The following is a 21,780-nucleotide window of genomic DNA, read 5'->3' on the forward strand; positions in this document are numbered from 1 at the left end:
ATAGATGCTTAACCATAAAGACTCCTGATAAGAAAGTACTGTTTGGAGAAGGCTTCCATGGGACTGTCAAGCCACAGCCTTCAAGCTGAGAGTCCACACACACACACACACACACACACCTCCACCCGCACACACGTGCATGTACACACACATACATACATACACATACATACTTATAATAGGTAGAAGAAAATGTAACAGAAACCATATGTGAAGTATTAATCTATTACAGAAAATACTCTGCCTTAAAGTATTAAAATTTAGGTTTCAGGAACTTACAAGCATGAGGCTTATTATAATAACCGCTTCCTTACTGGTGATATAAGGTAAACAGAAAAGGTAAGGTACATATCTGCTTCTGCTGATAGCAGCCAACAGTTTGGTATTAAACATACCAGTTGACTAGAACACAGGCCAGAGCTGTATTCATTACATTCACTCCTGAGTAGTGCTAAGAAAGGAGCTGTTAGAAGGGAAAGGAAAGTTGCAGGTCAGCAACAGGTCAGCAAGCCTCAGTTAATGAGCTGCACAGTGGAACTAAATAGAGAGGTGGGGCTGGAGACATGTCAGTCACTGCAGGACTGTGACCAGGCAGGGGATCCCATGGTGTCAGCTAGAAATCATGCTTGCTGGGAAAGGAGGTTGACTTTTGAAGGAGCTGGCTATTGGCATCTTAACATGTAAGTAGTTGTGTTTAAACTTGTACATATAGGACAATAGGAAGCAGTAGGTGAGCACTGTGTGACAGAAGCTCATGTTTTATGTGGAAAGGAAATAAAGTTGGAAGCAGAAGCAGGAAGTCTAGGTCTGAGAAAGAGAACACATTGGCTACCTAGGGTGGTGACTCATGGGAAAGGAGCAGAAGAGAAGTCAGAATCTAAGATGGCCACACATTTTAATAAAGAGAATAGTGAATAGTGGTAAGGAGCTCTAAATTGGGAACTTGAGGGTTGATTACTAGAGTGTTTAAGATTTTTTTGAATTTGAATTAGACGTGGGATTTCCCAGTGTCATTGTCTTGTAGGCATGTGGAGATAAGACATTGAAGTACCTTGTAAGAATCATTAGCCTGTGGTTAAACCTACAGAGAGGCTAACATAGGTGACTGTAGTTTCTGTGGTGAGGCCAGAGTTGCTTTAGTGTTTATTGCTGCTAGTGTGTGTTAGTCCTGCTGTGGCCTGCAGTTCTTGAGGCCTCATAGCAAGGCTCTGTTGATACTGTTGCACTTTTCTTTTTGCTTTTGTTTGTTTGGTTTGTTTTTTGTTTGTTTGTTTTTAGGCTTTTAAGTGAGTTGTTTAATTCAGAGTACAATGCAGATGAAACCGTAGGCTCTGGTGGGATTCTAGACCCGGTTCACTTTAAATTCACATCTGAGGTAGGAACTGCTGAACACTAGAGACAACCAGCCATTACATTGTTCACTTTAGTCATTGTTTTTTTACAGAAGATTACAATGTACAACAACAGGCTCCAGGGTAACACTTCAGTCTAGCTATTAGGTGGCAAAGATGTTATAGCAGGGAATCCAGATGATGGAAGAGGAGGGTCACCATCACCTCTGATGTGAAGAACAGCTTACTTTTTGCCAGATTTCCTAATTCCACCTGTGGCCGGGCCTTCCCCATGGCCTCGGCTTTTAGCTCCTCAGGTTTGTTTTGTTGCTCCTTTTGTTTCTGTTTGAAAGCCTTATCTTTCTCGTCTGTCTCCTTGGGCTGCTTCTTGGGCTGTTTCAGGGGCTTCTTTTTGCCACCTTCCTGTCCCAACATGGTGCCTCCAGTCCCTTCACCAGCCCCTGATCCTCTATACCGCTGCTCTTCTTCCATTTAATCTTCCCGTTCTGTCAGACAGGACCGTTCCTAATCTCACTTACAACTAAGAGAATCTAAGGCTATACTTTAAGTAATTTGTCTCCATTTATGCACAGAAAGTAAATGTGTGGTGAGAGTTTAACTTGAACATTGTGGCTTCAGAGTATATATTGAGAGGTCCTGAGTTTGACTGATAGAAATAAATGAGAGGAAAGAAGTTACCCCAGGATGTCACAGGAGCTGTGAGTATTAGGCTTTAGGGGAAGTACAACAGCTGTTTCATGAAGTCGGGGAGAGGGGATGAAGTTTTACATTGGTCCTTGAATTGATAAAGATTTGATTCCTAGGATACAGTTTTGAGAAATGGTCTTAGAAAACATATTGTTAAGGTACCAACAAAGGAAATGCAGCCACGTATGAGAAATACTTGGTTAATACCATCCGTACTTGTAGATGCATGTCTGTCTTCATCGCATTGTTCAGTGAAGTGATTTGGAGATTTTAGTTGAACTTGTTCTCATTAAACCTAAGAAAATTTCCTGTCAGGGAGATTTGAGAATCTAAGTTTCTAAATGACAAGCAATGTGAGATACTGCAGACAGTTAGCTTTCAGTGCACAGAAGCCCAGTCTGCAGCCTCAGTGCACAGAATCCTGTGTGTAGCTGTAGTGCACGGAAGCCCAGTGCAGTCTCAGTGCCTAGAAACCAGTGTGTGTGCACATAAAAACTAGCCACGGTGCACTGATGCCCAGTGTGCAGCTTCAATGCACAGTGCACAGAAGCATGTCGATATCAGAAGAATACAAATTAATAAATATTGAAAGAGAGAATAGAGATTTAAATTATTTAATGGGTACATTAATTTTGGAAAGTATCCAGACAATATAGTTAGTTGTATATGTTTCCATTTGAAGTCTTAACTATTGAGTGCCATGGTACAAGTTTGTAGGAAGATTGGTTCACACCAATGACACATAAATCCGTAATGAAAACTAGTTCTGCAGACCAGCTGCACCCCAGCTGATGGTCTTAGTTGAGAAGTGTCCAACAGAAATTGGTTCTTAGTGTCAAGTGTAAAGCACAGACAATAATCAAAAGAAAACTCTAGAAGAGTGCCCAACGTGGGATACGGTCAGTGGCCAGCAAACCAAGCTTCCGTATGCAATCTGTAAACATCTGGGTTTTGTAGAATTCAGTTTTTTTTGTTAGACATCTGTCTTCTGTCTTGAGTAAAGTCCTTGGACATAAAAGGAAACAGTACTATCCTTTCAGCTGGCTATTGGGACTTTAGAAACAGATATATCTACATAAAATTGTTACCAAAGAAACTATCTGGATGCATTTTTCACTGTAATGACGTTGATTTTGATAGTATCTCTGGACATGTGACTGTTGATAGATATTTGTTGATAGATAGTTGACTCATTCTTTCTGGGTGTTAGCACTGACTAAAGCACATTCTGAGTTGCTTTTCCTGAAACTCAGGTGTACTGCACTGCTCCTAATCTGTAAATTAATGCTGCTGTGTGTTGTAGGACAAAGTCCATGTCAGTCTCTGATTGATAAAGAAGAGTTCTGTTTCAAATGTTAAGGCGTAAGCTAGGGACATGCTGAGTAAGTAAAGCACTTGCCTCAGAAAGCCAAGAACACAGCTCCAGTACCCCTAGAACCCATGAAAAAGCCAGGCATGCATGGCTGGAGCCTGTAACCTCAGTGTTCGGGAGACAGGGGAGCCCAGGGGTAAGCCGGCTAGCTGGAGGCCAGACTAGCTGCAATTAGAAACCCCAGACTCAGACTAAATAAAGTGGACAGGAATTGAGGACCATGTGATGCCATCTTCAGGCATCAACACAATGTATACATGTTTACACATGCCCACATGTGCTCAAATACATGAAGACACACGCACACATACCACATACACATGTGTAAAAATTACTAAGGCACGAGTTTAATGATGTGCTTCCACCAGGACAATAGAGCCTACGTTTAGCACTTGAACAGTCTCCTGGGAAGGACAGGTGCAGTTCTGATGTCTCTCACTACAGCACTCTTGCTTTGTTGAAAATTATTCATTTTAACAGCTAAAGAGAATACACCTGTTAGAAGCGCCATGCAGCTGTTCATTTCTGCTTTCATTCCTTTCAGATGAGTGGTGAAGTAGAAGTGCATCACTGTTTGCTGTATTGCTTTTAGTCTCTATGTATCCGTAGTTTTATATTATGGTAGCATTGTGTGTTTAACTTTATGTGTTTTTATCCCACTGTTTAACACTATATTAGGAACCCTTATATATAATGCTAAGGTACTAACATGATTGAATGGTTTGTGTCATAGTGAATATACATGCTTTCCTTGGTAACCATTCCTCTGTTGATAACTAGTAACTTTTAAACTAGTAGCTTTAAAACTATTTTTTTAAACTTTTGCTCTTGAAAAATACTGTAATGGTTCTCCAATACAGATTAGTTTTTATCTTTGATTTTTTTCTTCTTTCACATCATTTTTATCTATAAGGCTTTAGCCTTTTGTTGTTGTTAGTTACTGTTAGGTGATTCAAATAGAGCTATAGCTAAAGAGAAATCATAAGTCACAGCATTAAGTCTCTCCCCAAGTAAAGGAGGTAGACACTCAAGTAGTGATGTGCCTGCCACAGGAGGATGGCGGAAGTTCAGATCCCTAGCCCCTGTGGAAGCTGACACGTCATCTGCACTTGTTAGCCCCAGTGCTAACAAGTGGGAGCAGAGGTGGAGAGGTGGGAGCAGGCAGATCTCTGGGGTTTGCTCCCAACCATTTCAGCCTGCTTGGTGGGCTCCTAGCCAGTGTTAGAGACCCAGTTTCAAAAAACAAGTCAGATGGCTTTTGAGGAAGAAGACCTGAAATGAATCTCTGGCCTCTACATGCATATACACAAGCACACATACACACACATGCCTCTTATAATTATGTAAGTGTGTAGAATATTTCACGTGAACTAGGAGGTTTCTCAGAGTGCACTAACTTTCATAAGCCTTGTTTCCTTTTTCTATACCCCATCTTTGCTGAATTTATGTGTTTTAAATGATTGGCTGCATGTAAAAACTTGGGTTAAGTCATGAGATTCTGTGCTTTGTTACTGCTGAGTTATATATTTTCTTTTGTATGGTCCAGCCTGATAAGCCAGACAGAAGAACATGTGCACTTGAAGTCTGGGCGAACATTTGAAATAAGACTTTATATATTTAACATGTCAGATTTGTGCATATACAAGCCAAAACCACCTGTGTGTTTAATGCTGTTAGCTGTTGATGTGTATGTAACAGTTTCCTTGAATCTCAAGTCTCACTGAACATCTTATTTTTGTGCATCCACACATGCCAATAAGTGAATCCCGGTGCCTTTCCCAAGCCTTGTATGAACAGGACTGGGGTAAGGCTGGCTTTCTTTCTGTTTTTTCTTATCATGGGTACTTAGAATGAGCCTTAAAAAAAATTCCATGTTTCTCAGGCAAAAAAATAAAAAAAAGTCTGATGATTTTATGCTGCTTGGAAGTAATTTATTTATATTTAATACTCGATGAATATCTGTTAGCAAGATTTATTGTTTTAAATAGACTGTTACTGGGTTTATGCTTTAAACATAATCATTGTTACTGTAAACATCTTCCAGGTGTTCTTCAGCACTGAGGAGCAACCTCGTGACTAATCAGTTCAATTTACTTTGTTTTGCTTTGATGTGATATTTTTCATGGTTAGATACTTTTAAGGTATTTGATGTTTAAAAAACCCGACCCACTGGATAGATCTGCAGGTGTATTAAAGTCAGGGCACAGTGAGGGGAAGTAGCTTAAGAAGTAACTTAGGATTGGAGATGCATGCTCTCTTACAGTTGTGAAAGCCCTGGTTTACATGTCAGCATTGCACTACTTATGTATGCCAAGAGTTGCTAGTGCTTTCTTTTCATTCACGTAAACTGTAGAGCCTTTTAATCTTGGACAGGGACCTTGTCACACACTTAAAACAGGAACTGTTCCAGGGCCACGGTAGTAAGTAATTCAAACTGAGAATGTTTTAAAGTTTTCACTTTTCTTCTTTTTTTTTCTTAAGATTTATTTATTTACTTTATGTCTATGAGTACACTGTTAATCTCTTCAGACACACCAGAGAGGGCATCAGATTCTATTACAGATGCTTGCGAGCCCCATGTGTTACTGGGAGTTGAGTAGTAAGAGTAGTCAGTGCTCTTCACTCCTGAGCCATCTCTCCAGCCTTTCACTTATTCTCAAAATAAAAAACATATGCCTTTCACATGTTAGCATAGGCTTTTATGAAATGTAACTACTTTTCAAAATAAAATCTAGTGTATGTTTGTTATTGTGTTACTTGGCATGACAGAGCATAGCTGGATTCCTGTGCCTCTTTTGGTCTGTAGTCAGTCGATTACCATGTAATCCAGCAGGAAAGCCTGCTTCCTATGGGGAGCTATATGAGGAGGCGAGCACCCCTCCTCCCCAGGTCCACTGAGGGTCTTGCTCCTGGGAACCTGCTGTTTTGCTATTTGTAGACTACATCTGTTGATTGGGTGGTGCTAATGCAAGTCTTTTGTTGTTTTTAGTATTGATTTGCATTTCATTCACTTTGTAGTAGTTCACTTTATCCCCGCTAATGACACATGTGTTTGGCAGCTTTTTTTTTTTTTTCTCCCCAGGAATAAAGACATAGATCCAGCTTACTCATTTTAAAATCATTACCCAGTGTCTTAGGGTCAACAGTTAATCTAGAGGTTGGAATTTTTGCTTATTTCTTGAAATGGAAGACCTGATCCTGTAAGCCTTCTGTGGAGTGTTCTCTAGGATGGGAACTGTGACACTCTGGAGCTCTGGAGTTACAGCGATTGAGCACAGTGCTCCCTGGAGGGAGGCAGGGAGGAGGTGGAGCATAGGAAACGCTGCTTTCTCTGATGATTCTTTTTAAAATTTCCTTTGTCTACTTACTGGTTCAGCTGTGTTTGTATTTTCTGTGTGTTATTCTCTAACCTACACTGTAGGCCTGTGTCAAACATCCTATCAGAATTTGGTAAGTTGGATCACTGAGCTGTAGATTGCCAGTCCTGCTCACGAAGTCCTTTTTCAGAATCTCCTAGGCAAGATGGACCTCATGTGAAATGGAAAGTGAAGAGTTGGTAGGAAGATCACAGCCCAGCACCTCATTTAGCTCACAGAGGGTCATACACACTTAGTTGGTTACACTTTTGCCTGCAAAGTTTTGAAAGTATATTCAGAGTGTTATATTTTCCTTTGCTTTTTAAAAATAAGAATTGCCTGAGGTACATTGAATTTTGCTTTGGAAGAACACAGTGTGTGTTTCCAACACTGCAGCCCTTGGTGCTTAGCCTTCCCGTCCAGTGTGTGCCTTGACTGGTTTTCTACACTGCTGCATGCTAGTGAAGACTACTTGTCAGCTGGGGCTGGTGCACGCTTTTCGTCTTGCTCACTTGTCCTTTGTTGTAACTAACAAATCAATGACGTAGACATTCAGAACATGCTTCTGCAGTGCTGTCACTTGGGAATTCATGTGTACATTACTGTAGGCCATGGCTACCACTTTACTGTGTTTGCACTTTATTGTATTATTTGCTGTTTTAGGGTCACACATAACATCTTGTTCCTCAGTACACTCTCACTACCTCCTGTGTAAACACTGAAGTGGGGTTCACTATTAGAAGCAGAATTCCTGTGAGAATGTGGTTTTCATTGTTCTATAGTGTAGAGTCCACAGTAGGTGTGAAAATGTTTCATCTGTTTATTAGGTGTAGATATTTGGATTTGCTTTAATGCTTTAGGAAGAATACTTAATATTTCTTTAAAGTAAGGTGTAGATAGCAGACAGTGAGTTTTGTGTCTATCAGAATATAACACAGTCAATCTCTCTGAGACCTGGAAGCTTCTTCTAGGTGACAAGTTCAGAAATACTGGCTATGAGAGAGATTTCTACTCAACTGAGCTTGGTCACTATCGGCAATACTTAAGATTTCAAATGCTGAGAAGCAAGGGTACTTCTCCAATTTAAGGCTCTCCCGTCCATCCTGTGTGTTAAAGTTCATTTACCGTCTCATGTGAAGATTGCATTTGACTCAGGATATTAGGTTAGAAGATTACAAAAACATATTTCTGGCTGTGAAATTATTTGGTTCTCTGCCATATCAGGGAATGATTTAAGTGAAGGCACTGTGGATTCGAGTCTATTCCCCTTTTATCATTTCTCCTGGAATCTGAACAGATGTCAAAAGCCATGTTCAGGTTCTACAGAGTTAGCAAAGAGATTTCTGTGGTGCAGACAGGAAGGTTGATGGACGGGTTCATGCAGAACAGTGAGAGTGTACTGGTGACTTGTGAGTACTAAGGACCATTCGTGTTCTAGTCCCACTTTCTCAGTTTTAAGTCTTCAGCACACACTGAGCAGTGAACACTCTTGGACAATCTCTCATGCTCAGGCCAAGTTTTAAGTGAGGAAACTAAATTTTTAGTAGTAGCAATAGTTAACTGTTGCTGTGTGTCTGACACTAGAATTTATAGTAAAAATAGCTACAAGAAGCAAAGATACTGTCTTTCTTAGATATTTTACTTTTTAGTATCTTCATGTCTTTAGAATTATTCTGGTATTTATAGGCAAATGTAGAGTTAAACTAAGACTATTGAGAAATGATTTCCACCAATTTCTTATTCCTTTGAAATACAGATCTTATTTGAGCCTCAGTTTTGTACTTTAAGTATAAAAGATGAACAAATTGGGTAGATTTGCTTTTATATCAGAGACTATTATTAGCCAGAAGGTTAATTTTTTAATTGCTGTTGAGCACTGACTTATGCTTCCAGAATTCAACCATACCCCTTCTGTATCTAATGTTATTTACCACTAAGAAATTGTTTTAGGCCAGGTAGTGGTGGTGCATACCTTTAATACCAGCATTCAGGAGGCAGAGACAGGTGGATCTCTGAGTTTGCCAGAACTACAGAGCAAGTTCCAGGACAGCCAGGGCTATACAGAGAAAGCCTGTCTTGAAACAACAAAAAAATTGTTTTAGAATGGGCGTTTGTTCTCAGGTATAGTTCCTGTGCCTAAACCGTTATCTGAAGCCATGATGGGGTCAGTCAACAAAAGGCCTTTTGACCATGATACCTTAAGTTGAAGCACCCACAGTTCTTAACCAGCTTTGTTGTACAAGATACATTCTATTCTGTTCCCTGTGGACTTTCTCTTGATGGATTGTCAGCCCTTCTTGACCACTGAGCGTACAGTAGGAAGTCTCGGGACTTCTATCAGGGTTAAAGGATATACTCTAGGAGGACAATAGCAGTAGGATTTTCACAGGGTGCTCAGTCATAATGTGTATATGGATCTGCACACACACACACATGCATGTAGTGTACACACATAGACCCATGGGCTCACATGAACACACACTTGGTCCCAAGTTCCCCAGCTCTTGTCCCCATTGTGTCTGACTTGGTTGGATGCTGGCTGAGTGATGATTTTGTTTTCCCTTAAAGGAGGTTATGGCTACAGGGCCTGGGTTTACCTTACCTGTTAGCTGTTGGTAGTACTTTTTTATATACCACTGAGTTAGGTAGTTTCCTTTCTAGTTAGCTGAAAACAGCTCTAGTTTGAAACTTAAACAAATAGTAGGTTTCATTTCAGAGGAATTGTTTAAGTATGTGATTCACCCAGTAAATGTTTTTTTTTTTTTTTTTTTAAAGAAACAAAACCCCATACTCTTTTGTGATTTAAAGTCTGAAAATAAGATTTTCCAAAGAACTGTTTTTCCATTCTTAAAAATGTCCTAGTGAGCCAGGCATACTGGCACATGCCTGTAACCCCAGCACTCAGGAAGAAGATGCAGGAGGATTGCAAGTTCGAATCTAGCCGGGCTTCATAGTGAGACCCTGACTCAAAAAACAAAAAAGAAAAAGTCCTAGTGAGTACACAATGGCATTATCTGATTTTGATGACAGAGAACCTGAGCACTGTAGAGCAAACAGTGCAGTTAACATGGCATAGTACACAAGTGGTGGCCTGGCCTGTCTCTTGAATCTCTTAGCCATAACCTGGTGGGGAGAGCAGGGAAATGTTAGTGATTTAATATGTAATTTCAAAGTTCTGAACTTAGGCTCATGTAAGCAGTCCTTATAGTCTTCTCTAGAACTCAACAACAGCAGAACATTGTTGCAGTGACAGGACACTTCTTAAGGCTCTGTTGAACAGCTTAGAAGTAGCTCTTGCGTAGAGCAGTGCTGCGTCTTCTAACCTGTCTTGCTGCTGCAGCTGCTCTTAGAGCCCGTAGAGTGACTGTGAAACACATGAGCTCACGGAGAGTGTTTCCTGAGGTACTTGTTTTCTGCTATTTTCATTACAGCTTTTGAGGAACTTGAAAAAGCCTTGAGTACAGCCCAAAAAACTGAAGATGCACAGAGAAGAATGAAGGTGGAGATGGATGAACAGATAAAGGCTGCTGAGAGAGCGGGTGAGGAGGAGCGCCTCCGCCTTCAGCATGAACTGAGTCGGGTGAGGCAGGAGGCTGTCAGCATGGCGAAAGTAAGGATGACTTTGATCAGCATCGCTTCGGTCCGGTTGGTGTTCATTCCCCAAGTGTTTGTAAGAGAGAGTCAGTTTGTACTGTAGAACTTGATGAGCATTTGACGATGTTCAGGATACAGTGAGAACACTTTGGCAGAGACTGTCACACTTAGACGTGTCCAGGATGCTTCAAAGCCTTGCCTTTCCAGTTACCATGCTCCTCATTGGCTCGCTGACCTGAGTCTCCTGAGGTAGGTTGCTTACCTGCTTCAGTGCATACCCTCAGAACTCAGTCAAGAAGGCTTCTTGAACTTGGGAGTACATGACCGAGGTTGGGTATTTAAAGGTTTTAAAGGATAATTACTCATTTATTTGGTTTTTATATACTAGTAGGGATCAAACATTTGGCTTCACATATGGTAAACATTTGTTTTACCACTAAGCTACATTCCCAGACCTTTAAAGGATAATTATTAGTGCTCTGGTTATACTTTAAAATATGTTTTAAAAAATTTTAATTTGTATAAAAAGTTGTCTTTTGAGAACTTAAAATTTTTTTTGCATTTGTGTATAACAAAATCCCACAGCATATGTGTGGAGGTCAGTACACTTGAGAGAGTTGGTTTTCTCCATCGCTGTGTGTGGGTTCCATAGACTGAACTCGGGTCATCAAGCTTGTGAGCAGGTGCCTCTTTACCTGCTGAGGCCTCTCGCAGGCCTGTGAAGTTGCCTTTTAAGAAGACGTGTGGGACTGTTCTGAAGATCAGTAGGTGAGAGAGTGTTAGCTCTGCAAGCGTGAGGGCCTGAGTTTGAATCACCAGCACCTGAGTAGGCTGGGCATGGCTGTAGATTGGCAGATCCTAAGAGCTAGCTGGCCAGCCGACCAGCCTGCCTGTCTGTCTGTCTCTAATCTGCAGACTTCAAGGTTCATTGCAGTAACTTGTAGAGTGAGAGGAAGACTTCCAGTGTCCTGCAGTATCCTTATTGCACATAAGGGTACAGAGAGGGAAATTAAATAACATTCACACATTTACTTCCTTCTGTGGGACTCTAAACGTCTAGAAAAGTATCGATTAATTATGACCTGTTACTAGCTATATACCTTTATGTGTGCATGTGGGCAGACATACCCATGCTCATGTGCAAGCACCACACACACAGCACACAGATACACAAGGAAAAGAATAAGTAATTTTCAAAATCCCATAGCTTTTCAGTTTTTACAACCAAGTGTACAGGCAATTAATTATGGTGTCTGATCCCTGTTCCTAGCTCCCAGTTTATTCTCTTTATTCCATACTTGCCTTAATTCTTTCTCCATTTTATCCTATTCATTTTTTGAGTCCTCATTTGTATTACTGGATATACACAGCCTTGGCCCAAAGTCCTTGTATTATTTGTTTGTAGAAGCTTTTTCCTGATAGTGGGAGTTTGCCTTTTAGATATAAGGAACTTATTCAAATACTTTTTCTGTTGAAAAGAAAGTTTTCTTTTCTTGGTATTTAAGGTTACTAGTTTTATTCTTTAATTGCTTCCTGGATTTTGTCCTATTTAATTTTAATTACATTTATTTATTTAGTGTTCATGTGCATGTTTGCGTGCATGCATGTGTGCCTGTGTGTAGGTTAGTGGACATAGTGAGGGAATTGGTTCTCATACACTACATGGATGCCAGGGCTCAAACTCTGGTTATGAGTTTGGCTGCATGTGCTGTAAAGTGTGAGCATCTCAGTGGTCTGCTTTTAGCCATGCTTTAACACACCTGTGGGACTGTGGCTATTCGTCAGTGCCAGGGCACATGCCTAGCATTTGCAAGACTCTGGGTTTAGTCCCAGTTATTATAAAAACCAAGACACAGACATGCCCAATTCTGAGACCATTGGTTTTTGTTTTGTCCTTTATGTGTTTTTATTTGGGTTTTGAGACAGGATTCACCATGTAGCCCAAGCCAGCCCCTAAGTACCTGTCCTGTGTCAGCCTCCCAAGTGCTGGACTTACTGATGTGAATCACCATGTTTTGTGGCTTGTTTGTTGTTCCAGTTCTGTTTTGTTTTGACTTTCATTTGCTTATGGCTACATCTTTGTTCTGACTGAAATTTATTTGATATGAGGAATAAGATTGAAATTCAACTCATTTTTTTTTTGCCAGGGGACTGCTATCACACCCTAAACCATGTATTTAATATATAGCCGTTGTCCCCTGACATGCCATTGTCGTTATTAGATAGTAAATGTGTAAGATGTCGGCAGGTTCGGCAGGTGTCCCCTCCACACATACACCTTTGAATGCCACAGTGTACTGCTGCACTGTGATATATGGTCACTGTGTCTGAGGAGCTGCTCCCCTGCCTGCTACTCCTTCCCCACCGTTGCCTTTGGTAGTGGTGATGGGACATTCTTGGCTCTTCTTAACCACTGAGCCATCTCTCTGGACCCTAATTGTTGGCTCTTGTAACATGCAAGTTTTAGTCTCAACAGCCTCCCTCATTTTTTTTGGTGTTTCATTGCATTAACTTTTTAGATTTATGTAGGGAAAGTTGATATTTTTATAAAATTGAGTTTTCCTTTCCAAGAAAGAACAAAGCCACTAATGCTTAAACAAATAATACCTTCCTAGAAAGCTAGGCATACCCTGACCACAGTGAAGAAGGGTCTGTTCTGAAAGCAGCCTTCCTCCTGCTTCCTGTCTTCCTCTCCTCCCCCCTACTTATCCTGACCCCTGGGGGATTTGCTACTACAGGTTATGAGAATGGAGCTTCAGCTCCAGAGGACCCCAGGCAGCCCTCGGTTTCTTTAATCAAGAGACAGTCGTCTGGGCTTTCTTTCAACTGCTCTGGCTTTGGAGCCAGTTCTTATGTTTCCTCTTAACAAGTTATCAGTGTGGTTAATTACAGGTCAGTAAAGTTGTGCAGTTATGTGGCTTTTCTGGCTGTTTTCATTTACCTTTTGGCTTGTTTTCAGAAGAATTCAGAAGAACAACTTGCTGAACTTCAGAAGCTGCATGCAGAGGAGCTGGCTAGCAAAGAGGAGGAACTGACCAAGAAGCTTGAGACCCGGGAGAGGGAGCTGCAGGAGCAGATGAGAATAGCTCTCGTAAGTGCTGTTTTGTCTTTGCTGAGGTAAATCTCATAGCTGCCATCCACTCAGGTGAGGTGGAGGTTTCTAGCAGCCTTGACCTCCTTATATAAGAGGACAGGAGGAAGCAAAGGGGGCCGTTAGTTCTGTACTCATCACATGAGGTCAGGCTTCCATCAGTCTGTATACCTGCCCCTTCCCATCTTGGCCATAGATAGTACTTAGAAGAAGGGTAGGAAATGATGGCTCAGATGTCTCAAAGCCCATGATACGGGTTGTACTGATGGCCTCCCAAAGTGTATTCTGAACTGAAGTTTAAAGAACAAACCTTTGAATTTATATAGTGTTTAAAAAATAGAGTTAAAAAAACCAAACTACTGACCTAACAATAATAATCAGAAAAGCAAAGATTCAGACTTTTTGCTGAAAAGGATGTGTGTCCTGGCCCACGCTGCTCCATGCTGCCCAGTGTTTGGGGGCCAGGTGCTCCAGTCCACAGGGGTCAATCAACAGGGTCTAACGAGAGAGTGTGGGGGATTGAGGGGCAAGAGACAACAAAGAATGGAGACAAGACAGAGAGCCTGATCAAGTCCTGTTTATTGCAAGGAAATCTTGGGTATTTATAAGCACAAGCAGGGGAACACAGCTGAAGACACTTTACCACGTGTGCCTTGCAGCTGGGGCACTAAACAACAAAACAAGATATGTGGGAAAAACAAGATGTTTATCAGAGTGTGCTCAGCTGGTGTAGGCTGTTGAAAATTAAGTCTCTTGTCAGGGTGTATGGCCTGAGATGGCTGCAAAGATGATAGCTGCTTTATGCTAGGACTTGGCTCCCAACAGATGTGATTTGAAAATTTAAACAAAAGGTAATTTTTCTCAGTTGTGAGAACCTTTTATGTGAGTTACCACAAAGTTGTTTGGATGAAATTATCAAGAAAGTACATGAAATTATCATTCATAAAATAATATGTATGATTTTGCACCATGTTCCATGTGGAAGGATTGGCAATGCTGTCTGGGCCTGACTCTGAGTGTCTGGGCATTTCCAACAGTGTTGATTCTCACCTGAGGCAACACGGTTTCTAATCTCAGGAAGGAAAATAGGCACTTGGAATTAGAGACACGTATGCATGGCTAGGAAGATAGTGCGGTTGGAACTGTGCCCAGGTGTGCTGCTGCACGCCTTTAATCTCAGCAGAGGCAGGGGAATCTCTGATTTCAAGGCCAGGCTGGTCTACATATGGAGATCCAAGACAGGCAGTACTACACAGAGAAAGCCTTGTCTCAAAAAACCACGGGGGCTGGAGAGATTGCTCAGCAGTTAAGAGCACTAGCTGCGTTTCCAGAGGTCCTGAGTTCAATTCCCAGCAACCCGTGGTGGCTCACAAGCATCTGTAATGGGACCCAATGCCCTCTTCTAGTGTGTCTAAAGACAACTACAGTGTACTACTCATATTTGTAAAATAAATACTTCTTTAAAAAACAAAAAGGAAAACAAGGCAAAAATAAATAAAACAAAATTATAAATATTAAGGTAGCTTACAAGAATATTTATTTCAGCATAAAATGAGTAGTTGCATGGAAATCAGAGAATAACATGGAATGTAAATGGAGCTGGAAACAAGCTGGAAGGGCCTGCTGTGGGTCTGAGCACTGGCAAGAGCTGCACCTTCTAGGAACCGACACTTTGAGCTGTATTTAAATGAAAGTAGAGGGGAGAAGGATGTCAATCCATACACATACATAGAGACCTAACTTCTTAATTCAACAGACTCTAAAATTTCCTCTATAACGTATACCTAAAACTACTGAAATCAAGGTTGTGGATAATTCTATCTTCTCAGTCTATCCTCTAATATGAAATCATTTTGTATAGCTCTGTATGTCACCATGCTATATAATATGTCTAAATACTGCTTCAACACTTGCTCTTTAAGCAACAGTATACATAAACATACATACCTAAAGTTAGAGTGTAATCAAGAAATTACAGTTTAGTATGCTAGTTTAATGTTAAAAGTGCGTGTAACCTTTGCCGTGGGTGTTCTTATTTATTAAGAATGGAGGATTTTCAGAGCTGGCTACACTGGAGAGCCTCAGAGCCTGGTTCTGCAGGTGAGATGCCGTTTTGGGATTTATGTGGGATTGTGATGGTATCAATTGTTTTGGCACAGGAAAAGAGTCGATCAGAATATTTGAAACTCACCCAAGAAAAAGAGCAGCAAGAATCCTTGGCTTTAGAGGAGGTAGAGCTGCAGAAGAAGGCTATCCTCACAGAGAGTGAAAACAAACTCCAGGAACTCGGGCGAGAAGCAGAGGCTTACCGAACCGTAAGTGCACGAGCTGTGTGGGCTCCAGAGCTGGGCATCTATGTGTCTGTGGGGACTGTCCCTAGAGCTGGGGAGGCATATGTCTCTGAAGACATTTCTCTCCAGTCAGCAGCAGGTTCTGAGGAGCATCTGGCTTGTGGGGTTGGATGTATGTGTACATGGTCTTCATCTTTAGTGAGAAGCGCTTATGAGACTGTATGAATACTTTTTTGGCCTTGGGCTGTTTACCACATTGTCTTTCTTGGTTTGCTCCCAGCTCTGTGTTTGTGGCAGCCCTTGACTCTGCCTGTTAGCACACAGAGTCTGCAGTGACTGCATTCTGTTGTTACCCATCCTCGCTCGCTAGGAAGTGGTTTCACTGTAGGCAGTGTGTGTTCTGATCTGTCCAGTGCTATTATATACTATGTCTGAACTATAGCCCGTGTTCTACTTTTGTCACAATTTAGTTACACCAATGTCCTGCTTTTATGTTTAAAATCACCCATTTTTCCATATTAAACATGGTGCTGGAATGAAGTATTTGTTATAGTGTCAGTATATGTAGTTTTCTGCCCTTTTTCTTGTCAGTGTTAGAGATGCGGGGCGTGCCATAGGAACATGCTGATGGTATTTAGATCTGTCGGTCTTGTTAGGCCATCCAGCAGTCACACTTCTTCGAATAGTTGTAAGTTCATCTTTGCTCTTTTTCACGGACATTTCAGACACAGTGACATGGTGCAATGAGATGGCGTTGATGGGCTGGATCTGCACTGCTGCCTTTGCAATGCATTGCACCAGTCACCAAGGGGCTGGACATGTCAGTGTCTTAGGACTGTTCTACCTCTGACATTCAGAGTAAAGAATTAATATTCTGTGACATAACAGCAACCTTTAGTTAAATATGTTCAAGAATCTTCTTTAAGGAAAAACAAAACTGTGCAGGTTGGTGAGACAGCTTAGGATAACATGCTTGCTGCATAGGCCTGGCCATCTGAACCTGATCCCCAACCACCAGGCAGGGAAAAGGCCAATTCCCAGACCTCCCTGCCCTCTGCAGCCACAGGTACATCTTCCTCTCTCTCTCTTCTTCTTCCTCTTCCTCTTCCTCTTCTTCCTCATCTTCCAACTCTTCCTCTCCTCTTCTACCTCCTCTCCTCCTCATTCTTTCTCTCTCAAACACACACACACACACATCCACATATAAATAATAAATAAAATTTTAAAAGCTTTTAGGTATATGCTTTTGGGGGTAGAAAAATGAGATGCCCTTTTCCCTCAAAATTAAGTTACAAAAGTAATAAAATACCTAAAAACATAGAATGTGGAGATCCATCTTCTTACCAAACTTACTATCATTATTTGCTTTGTGATTTATTTTCTTTTTGACTATCCCATTAGAATTTTTTTTTTAAATAGAGGTGCTGAAATGGTTATAGAATGGTAAATAGAGGAAGTCCAGAGCCGAGTTTGTGTTCATGATTGTGTTAGTGACAGAGCACAGCAGATTGTCTCCCTTTTCTTATGTTTGGTATGGTATGTGAGGCATTCAAAGGACAGCCTTTAGGCAGGCCCGTGTAATCTGTATATCATCACTAGTAAACAAGTCTGGCATTAGTAAAATACATCTGTTTTTCATTAACAGAGAATTCTTGAATTGGAAACCTCTTTGGAAAAACACTTACAAGAAAGCAAAACTCAGTCAGAGCATTTGGCTGTTCATCTGGAAGCTGAGAAGAATAAGCACAATAAAGAACTCACGGCCCTGGCTGAGAAGCACAGGACAGAACTGGAGGGCCTCCAGCAGCAGCAGGACAGCCTGTGGACTGAGAGGCTCCAGAGCCTCTCGCAGCAGCATCAGGCTGCTGTGGAGGAGCTCAGAGAGAAGTATCAGCAAGAAAAAGATGAATTACTGAAGGAGAAGGAGAGTCTCTTCCAGGCCCACATACGAGACATGAATGAAAAGACCTTGCAGAAGCTCGACGAGAAGCAGATGGAACTGGAGTCTGTATCTTCTGAGCTGTCAGAAGCACTGAGAGCCCGTGATCAGCTTGCAGAGGAGCTTTCTGTCCTAAGGGGTGATGCAGACAAAATGAAGCAGGCTTTAGAGGCCGAGCTGGAGGAGCAGAGGCGCCACCACCAGTGTGAGGTTGACAGCATTAGTGAGCAACAAGAAATAACTGTCCGCAGGACCGAGAAGGCATTGAAGGATGAGATCAATCAGCTAGGGGGTCTCCTGAAGGAAAAGGACGAGCACCTGAAAGAGCGTCAGGCCCGGGTACAGGATCTTGAAGCGCATCTTCAGAAGTCTGCTGGGGAGCTCCAGCAGGCCTTTGCCAAGCTGGATCTCCTCCACTCTCAGCAGAGCACCGCACAGCAGCAGACAGGCGCGTATGAGGAGCAGCTGTTCCAAATGCAACAAAAGGTGTTGGATCTGGAAACGGAGAAGAACCTTCTTACCAAGCAGGTAGTTGAAATGGAAACGCAAAGAAAGCACGTGTGTGTGGAATTAGACACTCAGAGAGCTCAGGTGCAGCAGCTGGAGAGAGAGAGGAGTGAGCTGGAGGAGAAGGTCAGATCCTTAGCCCAGCTCCAGGAGTCACAGCTCAAGAACAGTGCTGTGGAGAAGGAGCAGGCACAGCAAGTCCTGATGGAGAAGGAAAATGCCATTTTACAGATGAGAGAAGAGCAGGCCAAGGAGATCGAGACCCTCAAACAGAAACTGTCTTCTAAGGAAGAGAGCATTAGTGCTTTGCACAAGGAATATGAAACCAAATTTAAAAACCAGGAAAAAAGAATAGAAAAAATTAAGCAGAAAGCAAAAGAAATGCAAGAAACGAAGAAAAAGTTGTTAGATCAGGAAGCCAAACTTAAGAAAGAGCTTGAAAATACCGTCCTCGAGCTTAGTCAGAAAGAGAAGCAGTTCAATGCCCAAATTCTGGAAATGGCACAGGCTAACTCAGCTGGAATTAGTGACACGGTGGCGAGACTAGAGGAGAACCAGAGGCAGCAGATAGAAAGCCTGAGCAGCGCTCATCAGCGAAAACTTGATGATGTCATAGAGTCCTGGGAAAAGAGACTGAGTGAGCAAGCTGCAGAGCTGCAGGCCAAGCATGAGAAGCAGCTGGAGGAGAAGGAGCAGGGGCTGGGTGAGCTCAGGCACAAGATCCTCACAGTCCAGGCTGAAAAAGAGGAGGTGACTAAAGAAATGGCGAGGTTGACAGAGGCGGTCACTGGGCAGGACGTGGCGCTAGCTGGCCTGCAGGGACAGCTGGAGCAGAAGTCTGCTGTCATTGTTTCACTTTCAGAGCGTGAAGCTCAGCTGCAGTCACAAGTGGAAAAGCTGGAGGCTGATTTGGGTTGTTCTCTGAATGAAAAGCTTTCTCTTCAAGAGGAGCTGGCTGAGCTGAAAGTGCTGGCAGAAAAGGATCAGCTCAGGGTCTCTGAGCTGATGGGCAAGGTGCAGGCTGCAGAGGAGGAGCTCCAGAGCTGTAAGGCTTTACATGAGATCAGCAAGAAGACCTTGGAGGACAAAAGCTTGAACCTCAAAACCTTGCTTGAGGAGCTAGCATCTCAGCTAGATAGTCGCTGTGAGAGAACTAAAGCTTTGTTAGAAGCCAAAACGAATGAACTAGTCTGCACCAGCCGTGACAAAACCAACGTCATTCTCTCTAGGCTGTCACGCTGCCAGCGGCACACAGCCACAATTGGGGAGGCGCTGCTCAGGAGAATGGGCCAAGTTTCTGAATTAGAAGCACAACTTACACAGCTGACAGAGGAGCAGCATACACTAAAGAGCTCTTTTCAGCAAGTTACCAGTCAGTTGGAAGAAAAAGAAAATCAAATTAAGACCATGAAGGCTGATATTGAAGGTCTTATCACAGAAAAAGAAGCCTTACAGAAAGAAGGAGGGCAGCAGCAGCAGGCGGCCTCTGAGAAGGAGTCATGTATCACACGGTTGAAGAAAGAGTTATCGGAAAACATCAATGCTGTCACACTACTGAGAGAAGAGCTTTCAGAGAAGAAGTCTGAGATCGCCAGTCTTAGCAAGCAGCTAAGTGATCTCAGTGCTCAGCTGGAGAGCAGCATCAGCCCACATGACAAGGCCGAAGCCATCTCTGCTCTGAACAAGCAGCATGAGGAGCAGGAGCTGCAGCTGCGAGCTCAGCTTCAAGAGCTGTCTTTGAAAGTTGATGCTTTGAGTAAGGAGAAAATGGCTGCCCTCGAGCAGGTAGATCATTGGTCCAACAAAGTCTCAGAGTGGAAGAAAAAAGCCCAGCCCAGACTGGCCCAGTACCAAAGCACTATTAAAGACTTGCAGGCACAGCTTGACTTAAAAGCCAAAGAAGCTAGTGAGAAGGATGAGCAGATGCGTTTATTGAAGGAAGACCTTGATCAGCAGAATAAGAGATTTGAATGTTTAAAGGGCGAGATTGAGGACAGGAAGAGCAAGATGGAGAAAAAGGAGTGTGACTTAGAGGCCGAGTTAAAGACTAAGACAGCAAAGGTCGTTGAATTAGAAGACTGCATTACTCAGAGGAAAAAAGAAGTTGAGTCCTTAAATGAAACACTTAAGAATTACAGCCAGCAGAGGGGCACTGAGCACAGTAGACTGGTTCAGAAACTTCAGCGCTTGGAAGAGTTGGGAGAAGAGAAAGACGACAAGGTTAGGGAGGCTGAGGAGACAGTCCTGAGACTAAAAGAGCACGTGTCTTCACTGGAAGCTGAACTTGGAGTTGTGAAGAAGGAACTAGAACATGTGAATTCAAGTGTGAAAAGCAGAGACGAGGAGTTGAAAGCTTTAGAAGACAAACTTGAGTTAGAAAGCGCTGCAAAAGTGGAGCTGAAGAGGAAGGCGGAACAGAAGATCGCTGCCATCAGGAAGCAGCTCTTGTCTCAGATGGAAGAGAAAACACAACAGTACGCGAAAGACACAGAAAACCAGTTGAGTGAGCTGAATGCAAAATTACAAGAAAGAGAAAAGCAAATTCACATCCTAGAAGACAGACTTAAAAACCTAGGAAGTTCTCCACAACCAGAAATGCCAGTTGTGCCTAGATCTATGGGAAATGTGGCAGTATCTCCTGAGCAAGAAGACAGCACTCAGGAGGCAGGTAAAGAAAGAATCTGCACACTGCAAACAAGTGTCCTTGAAGAAGAGAAGCTGCTGCACAGGCTGGAGCAGGTCGAAGGTGAGGCAGCGCCATCGCAGTCTGAGGTGCAGCACAGGGAGCTGTCTGTAACGTTAGACTGCTCCAGAGCCAAGCAGCTCCAAGATCAAGTTTTGATAGGCTGTCTTCAAGAAGAACTTGAAGAAAAGATGAAGTGTTCCTTAATTGTGTCCCAGCCCATGGGAGAAGGAACTGGTAAAAACAACACAGGCATGAAGCAGAATTGGGCAAGTGTGGTTGACAGTGTCCAGAAAACCCTCCAGGAAAAGGAGCTGACTTGCCAGACCCTGGAGCAAAGGGTGAAAGAGCTGGAGTCCGAGTTAATAAGAGAGAGGGGCGCCCATAGTCTTGAAATGGAAAAGTTGACCTTAAAATATGAAAAATCACAATCTGTACAGCAAGAAATGGATGGGAAAAATAAATCTGTGGAAAATTTGGAAGATAGGCCTGAGGAAAATTCCAAACCACATGTGATCCAGTCGAAATTGGAAACTACAATGGATGGCCAGAGCAGTGACCTGGAGTCAAAGTTAGCAGGGGCGGAGCGGGAAAAGCAGAAGCTGAGCAAGGAGTTGGCGAGGCTGCAGAAAGATCTCCGAGCTCTGAGAAAGGAGCATCAGCAGGAACTGGACCTCCTGAGGAAAGAATGTGAGCAGGAAGCAGAGGAAAAGCTCAAGTGAGTGTCGTTCCCACCTTGAGTGTCTGTGTGCGTGGGCGCGTGCCGTGTGTACTATAGACGCTTTCACCTGCCTAGTAAGTTAAGTACTGAGGAGAAATGATAATTTGGGGCTGAAGACAGTGTTGTTCCATGTTTGTTTAGGGGACACAGCTTTTCTTGCAGGTAAGATCCCAGCTGCTGGCTTTGT

The 21,780-nt window shown here is 42.6% G+C and overlaps 1 protein-coding gene and 1 pseudogene across 14 annotated transcripts in view; one reads left to right on the plus strand and one right to left on the minus strand.

Moving 5' to 3' along the window:
* The window catches only part of Golga4 (golgin A4), an 83,255-nt gene that overhangs the window by 40,036 nt on the left and 21,439 nt on the right, over positions 1-21,780 (plus strand). For 6 of the 14 annotated variants that reach the window (XM_034484482.2, XM_076917887.1, XM_034484486.2 and 3 more), the window contains 4 exons: positions 10,199-10,377; positions 13,321-13,452; positions 15,612-15,767; positions 17,389-21,590. In XM_034484482.2, the coding sequence (XP_034340373.1) occupies positions 10,199-10,377; positions 13,321-13,452; positions 15,612-15,767; positions 17,389-21,590 (4,669 nt within the window). Of the gene's footprint in view, positions 1-5,194; positions 5,216-10,198; positions 10,378-13,320; positions 13,453-15,611; positions 15,768-17,388; positions 21,591-21,780 lie in introns of all 14 variants that reach the window. The other 8 variants (XM_034484479.2, XM_034484483.2, XM_034484484.2 and 5 more) reach the window with 3 other exon arrangements.
* Positions 1,576-1,766, minus strand: LOC117693746 (translation machinery-associated protein 7 pseudogene; annotated as a pseudogene).

This window comes from Arvicanthis niloticus, chromosome 21 (genome assembly GCF_011762505.2).
Source record: "Arvicanthis niloticus isolate mArvNil1 chromosome 21, mArvNil1.pat.X, whole genome shotgun sequence".
NCBI lineage: Eukaryota > Metazoa > Chordata > Mammalia > Rodentia > Muridae > Arvicanthis > Arvicanthis niloticus.